Source organism: Symphalangus syndactylus, chromosome 10 (genome assembly GCF_028878055.3).
Source record: "Symphalangus syndactylus isolate Jambi chromosome 10, NHGRI_mSymSyn1-v2.1_pri, whole genome shotgun sequence".
NCBI classification, from domain to species: Eukaryota; Metazoa; Chordata; class Mammalia; order Primates; family Hylobatidae; genus Symphalangus; species Symphalangus syndactylus.
In genome coordinates this window covers 109,450,553-109,467,544 of record NC_072432.2, presented here as the reverse complement: position 1 = coordinate 109,467,544, position 16,992 = coordinate 109,450,553, and the positions used below count along the sequence as shown (strand labels likewise).

General features: G+C 46.7%; 1 protein-coding gene across 1 annotated transcript in view; it reads right to left on the bottom strand.

Moving 5' to 3' along the window:
* The window catches only part of GALNT15 (polypeptide N-acetylgalactosaminyltransferase 15), a 91,185-nt gene that overhangs the window by 49,010 nt on the left and 25,183 nt on the right, over positions 1-16,992 (bottom strand). Inside the window, exon 3 of the mRNA XM_055295513.2 lies at positions 4,478-7,826. Within this exon, the coding sequence (XP_055151488.2) occupies positions 4,478-5,022 (545 nt within the window). The 5' untranslated portion in view covers positions 5,023-7,826. The remainder of the gene's footprint in view (positions 1-4,477; positions 7,827-16,992) is intronic.

The following is a 16,992-nucleotide window of genomic DNA, read 5'->3' as shown; positions in this document are numbered from 1 at the left end:
ACACCCACTGAATCAGAAACTACAGGAAGGGAGGCCAGGAATGTGTATTTTTAACAAGCCCACTAGTTGTTCTGATACACGCTCAAGTTCAGCCCTGGATGTAGATTACAAAGCACTGGCTCACACAGCAGCCTCTTTGATCTTAGGAACCCATTGCCCCTGCACTGGATACCAGGATGATCAAAGGAGAGCTGGGGCCTGGAAGAACTTTGAAAACCATCCGTGCTGCAGGAGGCTAAATGGGCAGGGCTTGTTCCTCCCACCCCTTCTTTGACAGCAGCTTGGAAGGGCTGAGTTAATCCCGTTCCTGTTTGTGGTTCCATCATGGGTTCTTCTCTATTTTGCCTGAGTATTCATTCAGTTTTATCCCCACCTCTGCCCCGAGGACCCTCCCTTTCCCACAGCACAACCATTTCGTTGAGTTTGTTCTGTTCCTGTAAAGAATGGATTGGTTAGTGTGCATGGATTCACATTTCCCCTAATGATACAGTGCTGTAGGCCGCTTTCTGTGCCTTACTTTTTCACTCGGCAGGGGATTTTTAAGGTCTCCCTTCATTGTTGAATGTACCCAGAGTCTGTTGCTTCTAACTCAGGCTGAGTATCTCATAGGGTGCACCAGCTCCTCCTGCCCCGTGATGAGACATCCAGGTGGCTTCCAGCTCCTCAGCACCATCAAGGATGCTGTGATAAGCATTTCCCCAAGTGACTCCCCATGGACCTGTGTGAGTTCTCCCCATTTTAAGATGAAAACACTTCCAGCCCATGTGACTTGCCCAATCTCTGGTCTGGAGAGTGGCAGACTTGCAAAGTGTAGTGTGGTGGTTAGGAGTATGACTTTGCTGTCAGACTCACCTGGTCAGATAACCTGGCACCAATCCCTCCATCTTTCTGTGCCTCAGTTTCCTCATCCATGAAATGAAACCTACCTTAGAGGTTTTCTATGAAGAGTTGAAAACAAAAACCACTGAGCAGAGCCTCTAGCACATAGTAAGTGCTGAATAAATGTTCACTATAATTTTGCCTCCCTTTTCAGAGACTGTCTTTTGACCTCTTTTCCACTGATATTTTTCTTTTTTGCTCTTGCATCATTGGTAATTTTCCTCAAATGCCACCTATTCAAACTGACCTCCAGAAATGACCCTAGAGGTACTCAGAAAAAGGCCTGTGGCCTGGGCAGGAGGGAAAGGACAACAGGCAGAGCTAGTTTGGGCGTTTGGGTGTAGGAACTGGGCCAGAGGGGCTTGTCTGGGTTAGGAGTCAAGGATGGAATTGCAAGAGGATGTGTGGCTGGCGATAGCACGGGGTGCGCTACAGCCCGAGGCACAGGCTCCTGATGTCCTAGCGTTCTGCTGGTCCTGGTGGGAAAGCAGCGGTGCAGGGCCCGCATACAGCAGGTGCTTAATACATGGCTGTTTCTCTTCTGTGTTGTATTGTGGCCCAGATTTAAAGGGGTAGGAGCCAAAGAGTCCTGTCACCCTGGGGGGAGGGTGGAGATCGTTTGCCTTGCTTTGCAGGGACTCTCTTGTGTATGCAGGCGAGGAATCCAGTTAAGGGAAGGCGCCAGAGCTTGAACCGCAGACTGGAGAGGGGAGTCTGCGGCCAAGGCCTGGGCTGCGCAGGCCGCGCGCCCCAGCCGGGGCCAGCAGAGGGCGCTGAGCACCTCCGCACAAAGCTGGCGGCCGTTCTGTGAGAACCCTGGCAAGCTGGGGATTGGAGAATCCAATCGTCTCCCTTCGCAGGGGTTGAGGAGTTTCCTCCCGACTGCCTGGGACCTTCAGTGCTAAAATCTGGGAAGTCTCAGGCAAGTCAAGATGAGTTGGTTACTCTGGCTGGAAGAAGCAACCACTGAAGTGTTGCACACACACATAAACACACGTGCACATCAAACACACACAGCACAAAATGTATCCAGACTTGCACCACGCACCTCACAGTGCACATCACACACTCATGAACATCACGCTACATGCATAACATACACAATATGCTTGCACACATACACATGTATCACTCACACCACACGTATAACATACATGCAACACACAAAGAATACATACACACGCATGTACCACAAAAACATGTAAAACAAACACTACACCACACACAGGCACAGGCACAGTACGTGCACAGTACATATGCACATCACACCACATGCACAAGATACACAATACACATGTATTACACCCATGCACACTACACACACAGCACACACAAATACGTGCACAGCACACACACCACAAAATTTACCTGCAATTGTGCCACATACAACATATCCATGCACTTTATACCACATGCATAATAAACACAACACACTTGTACATGTACGCATATCCCATTCACACAATGCATTTATAACACAATACACCACAGAAGCACATCATACACAAGAAACACAGTCGCAACACAACACCTGTGCACACATGCACCACATAAACATATGCAAAACAAATAGCAAACTGCAGCACACACCCAGATGAACAATGCATGTGGCATCACCCCAATACACAATACATATATGAACCATGCACATAATACATGCACATTAACACACATGCACACAAGACAGCACATTGCACAATGTATACCTGTGCATATCATACCACATACACAAAGTAACATGCACCACGCATATAGGCACCACGCATAATGCAGTACATGCATGTACTACACACACATGCGTGACATCCATTTAATACACATCATGCAATGCACACACAACACAGAGAATATATACAACACACATGCACAAACACACATATAACATGACCCACAAATATGCATATTCACTGCACATTTGCACTATGCAAACACACAGTCACACACACATACCACTTTGGTAGCCACAGACCCTCTTGTTTCAGGCAATATTATTTCTTATTGGCAAAAAGAGGATGCTCATTCTTGCTCCAGGCCAATGAAAAATGTGTCAAAAAACTTGAAAACTATATGTTTGTTCATTCAGCAATCACTTCTTTACTGCAGGTTGGGCTTTGGGATGTACAATACAAACTCAGTCCTGACCTTCTAAGGGGCTCACAGCATAGCAGGGAAAGCAGGCATTCGACTGATAAATACATCAGTGATCATTTGGCTTTAGTTGTCGTAAGTGCTATGAATTAGAACTCCAGGGTGCAAGGAGGGCACAAAACTAGAATGGGGTGAGAATTTCCTGAAAATTGCTTTTAAAGGTAAGGCTTGAAAATAGTGTGGCGGGGTTGAAATGGAAGTAGGGTGAGGTGAGTGAGGCACCCGGGGCACACAATTTAAGGAGATGTTCACTCCTGGCTGCTGACCCTGCAATTGCGTGCCCTTGAGTGTGAGTGGCTGAGCAGCCAGGCTGAGGGGAACTAGATCAGGGATCTGAGGAGTGTGTGGCCCTGCTTCCAGCTGCTGCTCTGCACAAATGTTTGCTTTCCAGGAAACTCTCCAGGCTCTGGGAGGAGCAATGGCCTATAGGAAAAGGGACCTAAATCACCAAACTAAAACTGACCAGCTGCCTTGCTCCCTGGATGCTGGTAACCAAGGCTCCCTCCTCAATGGCCAGCCGTGGTGACAGTAAGGGAGCAGGGGGTGTGGAGGATGGGCCAGCATCTCCCTGGGCACAGCTCTGCACATCACCTACACTTCTCGGCTTACCTCCTGGGGCTGCGGCTGCCCTGGCAGGGTAAATTGCAGTCAGCACGGTATTCTGGCTCTCAGGCACTGGACCCGTTTCCTTAGTCTAGTGGCCCAAGGAGGGTGGCATGGAGTGGTGGGTCAGGCAGACTGGAGCTCACACGCCTGCATTCAAATCCCGACTTTGTTACCTACTAGCAGCGTGACTGGGAAAGCAACTTTGCCTTGTTTTCATACCTATAGAATAAGCATGATGATACTACTAGCACCCATCTTGCAGAGCTGAGGACTTTCCAGGACTTTATGAGTTAATACATTAAAAGCTTGTAAAGTAAATCCAGACACATGGGAAGAGCCCCCTAAATGTAAACCGCAATTGTTATTTTGATCCAAACTAAAAGCAAACACTAACAATAACCCTAAAATCAAAATGTAGTGGAGTCAGAGGGTTAGAACTGGAGAATGTCTGCTCTAACCTCCCTTCTGTGTTATAGAAATAAAGCCATTTGACCTAAAGACAGGAGAACTAGAACCCAGGACGGAGAAGAGAATGAACAAGCAGGAGTCCTCACTTTCTGCTCTCTAGGACAATGGTTCTCACCTGAAGGGCTTGTTCATACAGATCACTGGACCCCACCCAGGGTTTCTTGTTTGGCAGGTCTGGGATGGGGTCTGAGAATGTGCATTTCTGAGAACCCACCAGTGCCCAGGGGATGCTGAGGCTGCTGGCCCAGGTACTGCATCTTGAAAAGCACTTGCTCTAAGGACAGGAGAGGCAGGGTACAGAAAGTTTGCGTCCCCGAGTTTGCTACCACTTGATCATGCTCTGGGATCAGGGAAGGGAAAACAAGGGCTTACTTACAGCGGGTGCCGCACCTCGGGCAGAGCCCTCTGGACGGGGATGCGGGCACTGAGTGCCTCCTGGAGGCCACGTGGATCCAGGCCGAATGGGGTCAGCTCCTCTTCTTCAGACACCTCCCCGTCCTCCTCGTCCGCCCCCCAGTACCTCTTTGGGGCTTCCTCATCCTGCCTCCTGTTTGGCTGCTTGATGAGGCGGTAGCTGCCACCTCTCCTGCCCCGGCTCTGGTTCCTTACGGCCCGGGGTAAGGCCACGGCCACCAGCAGCTGATCCTCCCGCAGTGAGATAAAGGGTGGCAGGCCCTCCAGAGGGCTGTACTCTTCGCCCTCATCCTCAGCCTCCAGTACCCAATCCTGGGATTCCCCAAAGTCCAAGCGGTACCTGGCTTCAGGGCTGTGCTTGCTGGCTTGGGCTGTGACAGTCTGGTGCAGGGTGTGCGGGGGAGGGTGCAACATCACCACCATCATCAGGACACATCCCAGCATCAGTAGCAGCAGGAGGAATTGGAGTCTGCATGGTCTCTGCCTGTATCGCTTCCTTAGGAGCATGTTGCTGGAACTTTCCAAATGCAACAGGTCATGTTCAAGTTCTCTTTCTCCCGCTCCAGGCTCCTTCAAGCTTGCAGCAGAACCTGGGTTGCTCGTTCCACCTGGAAGTTTTTCTGCCAGTCACTTAACCTGCTCCTGACATTTGCCAACAGCGTGTGTAAGACCTGCTTCCACTTACAATCAGAAAACCACAGGACCCAAGTTTCACCCCAAGTCCTCTCTGAATGGATTTCTTTAATTGCCTTCTGAAAGCCCATTCACAGGGACTTCAAATTGAATTGCTTCCCTCCCTTTACCCCGGTTTTCTCCTTGGGAGAAAAATAATGATTCCATTCTGCTCAGGTGTTTCTTTCCCCCTTTGCATAAATAGGTTGCTATGAGGTATCTGGGATCAGCTGGTGGGTTCTCAGTCAAGCAGGGCTGACAGCCGTCCCTCTTTGGACGCTTCCAGTCAGGTCAGATCAACAGATGTAAAGCCGGCAGGCAGTGCCTGGTTTCCTTTCACACATAGCTCCACTCAGCCGAGAGCCCTCTGCCAGACACAACCCAGAGCCAAGCGTGCGCCTCACTCCTGGTCCTAATGCCCTCACTGTTCCCAGGCTTTGCACAACTCGGCGTCGTCACTGCTAGAGCCAAATCAAAACAGGAATATCCCAAGAGTTCAGAAGGAAAGAATAATACCCTCTGATTCAGAAAGGCTGTGTGTGTGGCATAGATGCAAGGAGCTGCAGCTGTCTGTTTGCAACCTCAGCCTCCCACGGGGGATCAGCCAAATTAGCTTGGACTCTCCTTCTCTTCCTGGGGACCACTGTCCCTGTCCTCCTGAAAATGAGGGAGCTAAGGGAGATGATCTTGCAAGTCCCTTCTTCTCCCACAAGAGCAGCTGAATGCCTGCTCTACCCTGGCCACCGAGGGGGACGCTGGAAGAGGAGTGGCATGCTCTTTCCATCATAAAGCTTCCTTCATTTAACCAACACATAATTAATGAACACACGGCTATGTGCCAAAATTGTTCTGGGAACTGGAAGTAGAGCAATGAATAACACAGACAAAAATGTGTGTCTCATGGAGCTTGCATTCTAGTGAGAGATACAATTAAAACTATCCACTGGGTCGGATGGTGATGAGGATGAAGGCAAAAAAGCAGAGCAGGGATGGGGCTGGAGAGCATGGGCTGGGCTTGGAAATGGACATTGAGTGGTGGAGAAAGGTTTCATGGAAGAGTTACCATTTGTGTAAAGGAGAGGGCTGCACAGCTATCTGAGGTTGAGTGTTCGGGGCAGACAGCAAGATAAATGTGAAGGTTCCAAGGCAAGATTATGCTGGCATGTCTGAGGAACAGCAAAAGGCCAGCATGGCTGAAGCAAAGAGAGCAGGGTGGAGCCAGATGGGAAGTGGAATAAGAGAGGCAAGGGGGCGGGGGACAGGAGGACCATGCAGGACACCCCCTGGTTGCATTGAAGGAACTTTGGCTTTTCCTCTGAGTGAGACAGGAGCCCTTAGAGGAGAGACACAATCTGACTTGGGTTTTAACTGGATCATTCTGGCTGCTGGGTTGAGACTAATCAGTGGGGGGGCAAAAAGCAGGAGCAGGGAGACCAACCAAGAGGTTCTTGGCTGGCACTAAGTGGCATCAGTGGTGACAGGGGTCAGCTTGTGGATATACTTTAAGGAAGAACCTATAGGATTTGCTGATGAATTAATGACTAATGTGAGAGGAAGAGAAGAGTCAAGATGAGTTCAAATTTTTGGTCTGAGTAGTTGGAAAAATAGAGTTGCCATTAACCAAGATGGGGAAGGAGAGAAGGTGGAAGGAGATGAATGTATGCCAGTGGCTTGATTTGGAACATGTGACATTTGAGATGTCCTTTAGACAGCTAAGAGGAGATGAAGTGAAGGCAGCAGGATATAGGATAGCTGAAGGTCAGGGGGAGGTCTGGCCTGCATATACAAAGCTGGACTCCAGCAGCACCCAGATAGTTTTTGAAGCCATAAGACCTGAGATTACTGAGGGAGTGAGGGAGGCAGAAGGGAGAAGAGAATCCAGCATGCTCAGTTTTTGGGCTTCTGGCTTGAACAGGTTGAAGGATAGCTGACAATCACCATGAGCTGTGTTTCTTCTGATGGCTGTAAAGCAGCCATGCTGTCTGCAACCAAGAGTGGAGGGGGAAAAACTGCCATTGGGGAAAGCTGCAATGAACTTGCTCATTGTTTTTGTCTTTATTTTGATCTTAGAATGTCAGCTAAAATGTTCATGGAAAAAAACGTTTTGCCTTTTGACTCAGTTGTTTCTCCCAGTGTGTGTGGTGTGTCTGTGCACACACACATGCACAAGCATGTATATACATGTGTTTTCATGAAGTCAGAGGTGAAATAGTGGGTTACGTGTGGTTATTCTCCTGGAATCCCATTGTAATGCCCCAGTGGACAGTGCTTAGCAATTTCTGGATTGAATTGTGTCTTCCAAATCTCAAATCAGGGCGTATTGCCAGGTGGGGATACTGTGTCATTTCCAAATTCAAGAGGCAGATACCCTGGGAGATGTAGTTCAGAATTTCTGGGGACATTTTGAGGTTAATGAGGATGAAGGATTAGAAGGTTTCAAATCCAGGAGGCCTTCAGAAAACTGAGTGTGCAGAATCATCATCTTCCACTTATCTCCATCCATATGGCTCATTTCTTCATTTTTGTGTTCACTCCAATGTCACATATTTAGTGAAGGCTTCGTGGACCCACCATTCTACATTGAAACCCCTCATCGACATGGGGCTTTCTTTGAGAATCTCTGTGGCTCTTCTCAACACCTGGCAAATTAAAATACTAAGGTGTTTATTGTCTGTTTCTCCACCCACTCCCATAAAATGTAAGCTCCACAAGGGCAGGGCTTTTGTTTGATTGTTCACTGCTGTTTTTCCAGAGCACACAAAGCACGTTGTTCCACTCCCCAGGCTTTTGCTGCTGTACCTGCCAGCTTTGCTGCCAGTTCCTCCCATCCCCCACCATCACCTGGTAGATAAGGCCCAGACCTTGCTCCTTCCTCCTCTCTTTCTCACCCTTGCTCCTATCATGGGTTGAATCATGTCCTCCAAAATTACACTGAAGCCCTGCCTCTGTTGGGGAGCCTGTGAAGGGGCCTTGAGAGGAAATAGGATCTTTGTAGATTATCAAGTTAAAAGAAGGTCGTTAGGGTGGGCCCTAATCTAATATGACTGGTATTCTTACAAAAAGGGGACAATTGGGCAGAGACAGGCATACACAGAGAACATCATGTGAAGAAGAGGGCAGAGGCTGGGTGATGCATCTAAAAGCCAAGGAATATCAAAGATGGCCAGGAAACCACTGGTAGCTAGGAGTGACATGAAACAGACTGTCCTTCACAGTCCTAAGAACCAGCCCTGCCAACACCTTGATCATGGACTTCTCGTTGCTAGAACTGTGAGATCATACATTTCTGTTATTTAAGCCACCCACTTGAGGAACTTTGTTATGGCAGCCACAGGAAACGGATACAGTTCCTGTTGCCCTCCCCACCCTCCCACCCTCCTCTGCCTTCTCTCAACTCTTGCTCTCACTCTGTCATTTCCATCTCTCCTTCTCCCATTCCATCTCTTTCCTTAACCTCTAGTGAGGTTAGGCATCACCCTAACCTCCTCAGCCCAGGGGCTTGAGCTTGGCCTTCCCATGATGGAGACAGCCCATGAAAAAAGGCTCCCAAAAGAACTGGGGCTGGGTGACTCTGGCCTGGGATTCTTGGCTCCAGTTCAAGATAAACTAGATCTGGTGAAGTCCCAGATGCAGGCCATGGGTCTCTCCTGGGACTCAGAGCATTGTTGATCTAACCTCCAGGCTGTCTCAGTGCTCAGAGAGGTGAGATGATCAACACCGCAATTAGACCGCCACCGGGGTTTCTGTATGTTTCTCTCTTTAGCTTTTCATCTGTGTTTTCTCACAAGCCATGGCAGCTTTGATGTTAAAAAGTCTGCTATTTGCCTAGAAAAAGAATGAAATTTTTCTGTTCAGGTGGATGGCAGGTTAAAGTGCCAGAACAAATCAGAGACTGAGAGTATTCACGAAAGGAACAGTAGACATCAGCTAGTGAAAAAAAAAAAATTCTGCAAAGCAATAGCAGACCTGGCCCAAGCAATTCAAGAAGATGTCATCAACAGCCCAGTCGCTGTTCTTCCCATCTCAAGCCGAGGTGAAAAGAGCAAGAATAAGGGAAGCTGGAGAGGCAATTCCCCAAATAACTTAACCCCAGGCATTTTTTTGTCTGACTTGTTGCTATGGTTTGAATGTTTGTTCCTCCAAACTTCACGTTGAAATTTAATTCCCAGTGTTAGAGGTGGGGCCTAATGGGAGGTGTTTGGGCCATGAGGGTGGATCCCTCATGTATAGGTGAATTTCCTGCTTGGGGCAGAGGGGAGATGGGGTGAATGAGTTCTCACTCTGTTGGTTCCTGTGACATCTGGTTGATAAAAAGAGGCTGGCATCGCCCCCATTTCTTGCTTACTCCCTTTCTCGCCATGTAATCCCTGCAGGTGCAGGGTCCCCTTTGCCTTCCACCATGAATGGAAGCAGCTTGAGGTCCTCATCAGAAGCAGATGTTGGCACAAGCTTCTTGTACAGCCTGCAGAAGTGCAAGCCGAATAAACTTCTTTATAAATTACCCAGCCTCAGATATTCCTGTACAGCAACACAAATGGACTGAGACAGCTATAACACACAGTGATGGCTGTTTGCTTTTTGGTCTCCCCCATTAGTGGTTGCTCCATCTTTGTCTCTCTCACACTCAGCACAGTGCCTGGCCTGGCAACACACGGTTGTCCAATAAATGACTCTCAGAGATGAGTGATATGATATACACTATGCAATAAATAATTTCTTAACAACAAGGTAACACTCCGGGACCTCAGAAAGGGAAGAAGGGAAATGGATGGCATGCAACCACTTATCCAAATGACCAACCCCAACTCCTCCCTTCCCTCAGACTGCCCAAGGTAGCCTAGCCCACATCCTCACTCTCTCTTTCTTCTTTCATGATCTGGCTATGGATTTTACTGGGAAGGAACAGTGCTGCAGAGTAGGATCTTACTGTGTGTCTAAACGGCACAGAGGCAAGCATGGGCAGGGAATGGCTTTTACACAGGGCTAACATGGAGAGGCCTGGTGTCTGCAGTGCCTGAAGTGCCTTCTCTGTGCACAGCCATGACCAGCAGGGCCATCACTGAATGCAAGGGCATATTAATCCATTTTCACGCTGTTGATAAAGACATACTGGAGACTGGGAAGAAAAAGATGTTTAATGGACTTACAGTTCCACATGCCTGGGGAGGCCTCATAATCATGGTGGAAGACAAGGAGAAGCAAGTCATGTCTTACATGGATGGCGGCAGGCAGAGAGAGAGAGCTTGTGCGGGAAACTCCTGCTTTTAAAACCATCAGATCTCATGAGACTCATTCACTATCGTGAGAACAGCACAGAAAAGACCCACCCCCATAATTCAATCGCCTCTCACTGGGTTCCTCCCAGGACGCATGGGAATTGTGGGAGTTACAATTCAAGATGAGATTTGGGTGGTGACACAGCCAAACCATATCAAAAGGTAACCAAGAACGAAGGTCCTTCTTAGGCCTTTCTCAGACTTACTGAGCCAGTATTTATGGGGGTGGGCCTGGGCTTCTATGTTTTAACAAGCCCTCTGAATGCTTCTAATGTATGCTAAGTTCTTAGAGCACTTGTGTAAAGAACACATCTCCCTTACATGACAAGAAAGGGGCCCACACTCAAGTTGCTTCTCTCTGGTCCCAGGATATGTTCTGCTTGGGTATGAGAAGGAAACAAAGGAGCTTTGTCCCATGTGTATGGAGGCCATAGGCTCAGATGTGCAAGGCAGGATGAAAGTTTTTATTTTTACTGTAAGTGAATTCATGAACCCCTCCTCCTTGGTAGTAAAACCAACATCAGGAGGTTCAAGGTTTCACCATTCACTTTCTCCCCAGGGCAAGGTCTACTTTGTGGGGGTCCGACAGGGCCCAGGCACCTGTCCTTGTCCTTGTCATCTACATCAGAGTCCTCTGAAAGGGCTCTGTCCCCATCTGGTCTCCAGACACTTCTCTGGAAAGGTTTTGCTACATCCACCTGCTCTCCATACCAAGGCCTTTGTGGGTCACAACTTCTGTGACATGCCCACATCCCTCTTCTCAGGGGAATGAGGGACTCTGTGAGGCCACCTTACACCCACCAGGCTAAACACCCAAGAGGCTTCTTCTGCTCCCACACCATGCTATTTGGTCTGGGATCTTGTCATTTCCCTGTGCTGTAAAAGATGGGGACACTACTGGGGGTTACTGTCATTTATCTCCCTATATCATTTCTGTCCTGGGATTTGGCTTAGCAGAGGAGTTTAGGATACTTTTCAGGGACCCACCAGAATCTAAAGTCTCTTTGCTTTCTCTTCAACAATTCCTCTCACGGCATAGGGGACTTAAAAGATATATACACAAATTTAGAAATGTTCTAATTCCCAAAGAGACTGCAGCAGCCGTGGCAGATGCACTGCTCTCTATTCTCTCTGCCCCAGCTCTGAGTTCACGTGCAGCTGCAGATGGACAGTAACTGTGTGCAGAAATAGCTTCCCACCTCCGGGGCCTGCATCTCTCTGCCTGAGGGCTTCCCTAGCGTGAGGTAGTGGCTCACCGTTCATGCAGAGCAGGCAAGAAGTGCTAGGGATTTAACTTCAGGAACAACTTCAATCCTTAAGAAAAGGAAACTGGTGGATAAATATTTCAGTAGGTAATAGTAGGTAATAGTGAATAGGCTTGGTGGGACTATTCTGAGATAGAGTTTACATAATTCTCCAGAATTCCTAGAGTTCTAGGATTTCTAGAGTTCCTGGCAGGACCGAGGACCCAGTTGTCCACAGTGGTAACCTGTTCATCGTGCATCCTTTTTTCACTGTCTCTTTCTTACCGTCCCCCCCTCCATACTTGTACTTCTTGGGTTCTCTTCTAAATAAACCATCTACATCCAAGCTTTTATCTCAGAGTTTGCTTTCAGGGGAACCCAAACTAAGACACAGGTATCAACCAACATAAATAATTTATCTCTTCTGTTTTATTTATACTTGTGGAGTAAATTAATTGGTGAAGTAAATAACTTCCTATGGTATTCAGCAAGATTATTTCTGCTTTTTTACATAAACCGGACTATGACAAGTTTTCTTATCTGTATTCTGTGTAGTAAAGTGTGTAATTATGTAATTAGTACTCTCTTAGATTTAAAGTCCTAACAGAAGTCAAACATTCTTCAGTATACTCTGTATTATGCCTAGAATAATATGCTAAAGAGTAAATTAAAGCCATACCTGACATTATAAAGTCAACCTATTCTAAAAACCCAGTTAATCCCAGTGACTCTAGCAGGATTCTAGGACTGATTCTAATCACTCAATTCTACTTTTTCTTCCAAGGACAGTTTTTCAGGAAACTACCTCTTTTGCTCAGTAGACTGCTCACTAATGCCAGGTGAGTGTCACACTGGGAGGGAGGTAATGACGCTATGCTCACCCCATGTGGATCCAGCCTGCTAGGGGGATGGGGAGGCAAGAGCACCCCTAACAGTGCCTTCTGGAATGACCTAGATATGGACAATGGCCATGACCCAAATCAACATCTTCCTGAGCCTAGAAACAAAACTTCAGAAAGCTCCTGCCAGCTCCCAGAGGCAAATGTAATGGAAGAATGGCTACCAAAAAATTTAGGTGGTGTGCCTTTCAATTTCATGCTGAGGACACTCCAGGAGAAATTCTCTCCTTATTTCTTCCATCTTTTCAGCCATCAATGATTCTCTTGTTCTGCTGAACTAGAGACAAAAATTCTTATTGTAACCATCCTAAGGCTGGCCACATGAGCCCTCACTGGGTGATATGAGACACTGTCGATGCCATAGTCTCACTCTCAACAGACTCTGCTCAGGGAAACTCTGGCCCTTGCACAGAACAGGGAGGCTCTGTTGTTGCTCTTCAGGTATTCTTACCAATTTTTTATTTATGTCCTGATCTAGTGTTCTGAACCTCAAAAGCCAAGCATTCCATTCTGATAGAATGCTATCAGCATTCTGCAATGCCATTCCTTTCTGGAAGCAATGAAGACCAGTAATGCCAGTTGTCAGAATAAGGAAAAGGCTAGGGTGCAGAAGAAATTATGACAACAAAATATATAAGTACCTCAAAAATCTTATCCCCTCATTTGAGGTCCAGGTGTGTTTGAAGGTCTGAGAGGTTTAGGAGACACGTGCATCTCTGTCCTCCATTATCCCTCTAATTCTTAGAATAAAGGTCCTCTCCTGGTGTAGAAGGCAGGGTGAGTGCACCATCCTCTATGCTCAGATTAGAAAATATGTAGCCCGTGTATATGTGTGTATGTGGGTGTGCATGTGTGCATGTGTGTGTTTGTGTGAGCACACATGTGCATCTGTAGCACACATTTGAAATAGGCTTTGCCAATAATTACACTGGCTGGAAGTAGGATTGAAGGGATTGAAAATGCCACTGAACTTTTGGGACTATACCTGAAAAAAAAAATAACACAGGGCTTGGGATAGATTTTGAGTTATGATACCAATATACTGGGTTTTCAGTACCTATAAATATTCTTTTGGAAAAGCACTGTGAAGCCCTACTGGGTCTATTTATTATTGTGTTGTCTCCAATCATTCTGCAAATGTTTATTGAATTTCTACTATGTGCCAGGCATAGTGCTTAGCAAAGGAATAAAAAGATGAATAAGATACAGCCAGTAAGGCCCACAAATAATTATAGCCATATAATGTGCTGAGAGCAATCATAAAGATGTGTACAAGTATCTGGGTTAATATGCGAAAAATAAAATATAAATATCTGATATTTTTTCTAAGTCTTTGTTCAACAAAAGTGCAGTTACCTTTCCACCACTCCATAGGCTGTAAGAGCTTAGACAACTGTGAGGGATCTTATGTTTTTGGCATCTGCTGATGCTGTGACTTCAAAGGGGCTTTTTAGTAGAGTATCAATAATGAATTAAGCTAAATTTATTCCAACTTTGAGGTTGCCACTATCAAAGCTTCACATTTGGTTCCATTAGGTACACAGAGGGCTGAGATGGAATTTACAGTGGGAGACTTTGAGGCAGGAGGATAATCCTGCTATGGTTGATTAAGACTTTGTTTACAAGGATCTCCCATGGGGTCTGTGACCCATGGAAGGTGGATGTAGAAGGAAAATTTGTCTTCACCAGCTTATTTTAACCCTAGTGATCTGATCATATTGAGAGTTCCCTCCTTGCCAGGCTGGTTCTTTTACTTTTTGCAATGCAGGTTCAGAAAAATGGGTAAAGAGAGGCCGGGCACGGTGGCTCACGCCTGTAATCCCAGCACTTTGGGAGGCCGAGGCAGGGGGATCACGAGGTCAGGAGATCGAGACCACGGTGAAACCTGGTCTCTACTAAAAATACAAAAAATTAGCTGGGCGCTGTGGCGGGCGCCTGTAGTCCCAACTACTCAGAGAGGCTGAGGCAGGAGAATGGCGTGAACCCGGGAGGTGGAGCTTGCAGTGAGCCAAGATTGCGCCACTGCACTCCAGCCTGGGCGACAGAGTGAGACTCCATCTCAAAAAAAAAAAAAAAAAAAAAAAAAAAAAGAAAAATGGGTAAAGAGAGATTAAATTAAAGAGGCATGGGGAAAGGGGGAGAATTCTTAAGTTGGGGTCAGTTCTCAGGTTCTATTTTGTTCTAGGAGAATCTGAATAATGAAAACCTGGAGAACAAAGAGAAGGAGGAAAAGGAAGAAGAGGAGGAGAAGCCATCATAGGAGAAGCTAAGTTGATTATATAATAAAGAGGTAAGAGGGAGGATGAAGAAGGAGAAAAACAAAGAACAAAAAAAAAACAAAGATGCTGTGAAAGAACTGTAGGGAAGAGAGAGTAAGATATGAGAGAAAGGAGATTTTAAGAGGGGTCCCTTTCTTCTGCCCGTCAATAGTAAAATACATTCTTCTCAAGTGTACATGGAACCTTCTCCTGGAGAGATTATACACTAAACCATTAAACAATCCTCAGTAACTCTAAAAGGATTTAAATTATACAAAGTGTGTTCTCCAACCAAAATAGAATGAAATAGAAATCACTGCCAGAAAGAAATTTGAGTAATTCACAAATATTTAAGAACTAAACAACATACTTGAAATAACTAATGGGCCAAAGAAGAAATCACATGAGAACCTACAGAATACTTTGAAATAAAAGAAAATGAAGACACAACATGCTAAAAACTTATGGAATGTGGGAGCTTCCAAGATGGCTGAATAGGAACAGCTCCAGTCTACAGTTCCCAGCGTGAGCAATGCAGAAGATGGGTGATTTCTGCATTTCCAACTGAGGTACCGGGTTGATCTCACTGGGGCTTGTCAGACAGTGGGTGCAGGACAGTGGGTGCAGCCCATGGACTGTGAGCTGAAGCAGGACGAGGCATCGTGTTACCCAGGAACCACAAGGGGTCGGGGAATTCCCTTTCCTAGCCAAGGGAAGCCGTGACAGATAGCACCTGGAAAATTGGGTCACTCCCACCCTAATACTGCACTTTTCCAATGGTCTTAGCAAATGGCACACCAGGAGATTACATCCCGTGCCTGGCTCAGAGGGTCCCACGCCCACAGAGCCTTGCTCACTGCTAGCACACCAGTCTGAGATTGAACTGCAAGGCAGGAGCAAGGCTGGGGGAGGGGCATCTGCCATTGCTGAGGCTTGGGTAGGTAAACAAAGCAGCAGAGAAGCTCAAACTGGGTGGAGCCCACTGCAGCTCAAGGAGGCCTGCCTGCCTCTGTAGACTCCACCTCTGGGAGAGGGGCATAGCTGAAAAAAAGGCAGCAGAAACTTCTGCAGACTTAATTGTCCCTGTCTGACAGCTTTGAAGAGAGCAGTGGTTCTCCCAGCACAGAGTTTGAGATCTGAGAATGGACAAACTGCCGCCTCAAATGGGTCCCTGACCCCCGAGTAGCCTAACTGGGAGGCACCTCCCAGTAGGGGCCGACTGACACCTCATATGGCCACTGCCCCTCTGAGACAAAGCTTCCAGAGGAACCATCAGGCAGCAACATTTGCCATTCTGCAATATTTGCGGTTCTGCAGCCTCTGCTGGTGATACCCAGGCAAATGGTCTGGAGTGGACCTCCAGCAAACTCCAACAGACCTGCAGCTAAGTTTTCCGTTAGAAAGAAAACTAACAAACAGATAGGACATCCACACCAAAACCCCATCTGTACGTCACCATCATCAAAGACCAAAGGTAGATAAAACCACAAAGATGGGGACAAACCAGAGCAGAAAAGCTGAAAATTCTAAAAATCAGAGCACCTCTTCTCCTCCAAAGGAACACAGCTCCTCACCAGCAACAAAACAGAGCTGGATGGAGAATGACTTTGATGAGTTGAGAGAAGAAGGCTTCAGATGATCGGTAATAACAAACTTCTCCGAGCTAAAGGAGGATGCTCGAACCAATTGCAAAGAAGCTAAAAATCTTGAAAAAAGATTGGATGAATGGCTAACTAGAATAAACAGCATAGAGAAGACCTTAAATGACCTGATGGAGCTGAAAACCATGGCACAAGAACTACGTGACGTGTGCACAAGCTTCAGTAGCCAATTCGATCAACTGGAAGAAAGGGTTTCAGTGATGGAAGATCAACTGAATGAAATGAAGCTAGAAGAGAAGTTTAGAGAAAAAAGAGTAAAAAAAAAAAAGAACAAAGCCTCCAAGAAATATGGGACTATGTGAAAAGGCCAAATCTACATCTGATTGGTGTACCTGAAAGTGACAGAGAGAATGGAACCAAGTTGGAAAACACTCTGCAGGATATTATCCAGGAGAACTTCCCCAACCTAGCAAGGCAGGCCAACATTCAAATTCAGGAAATACAGAGAACGCCACAAAGATACTCCT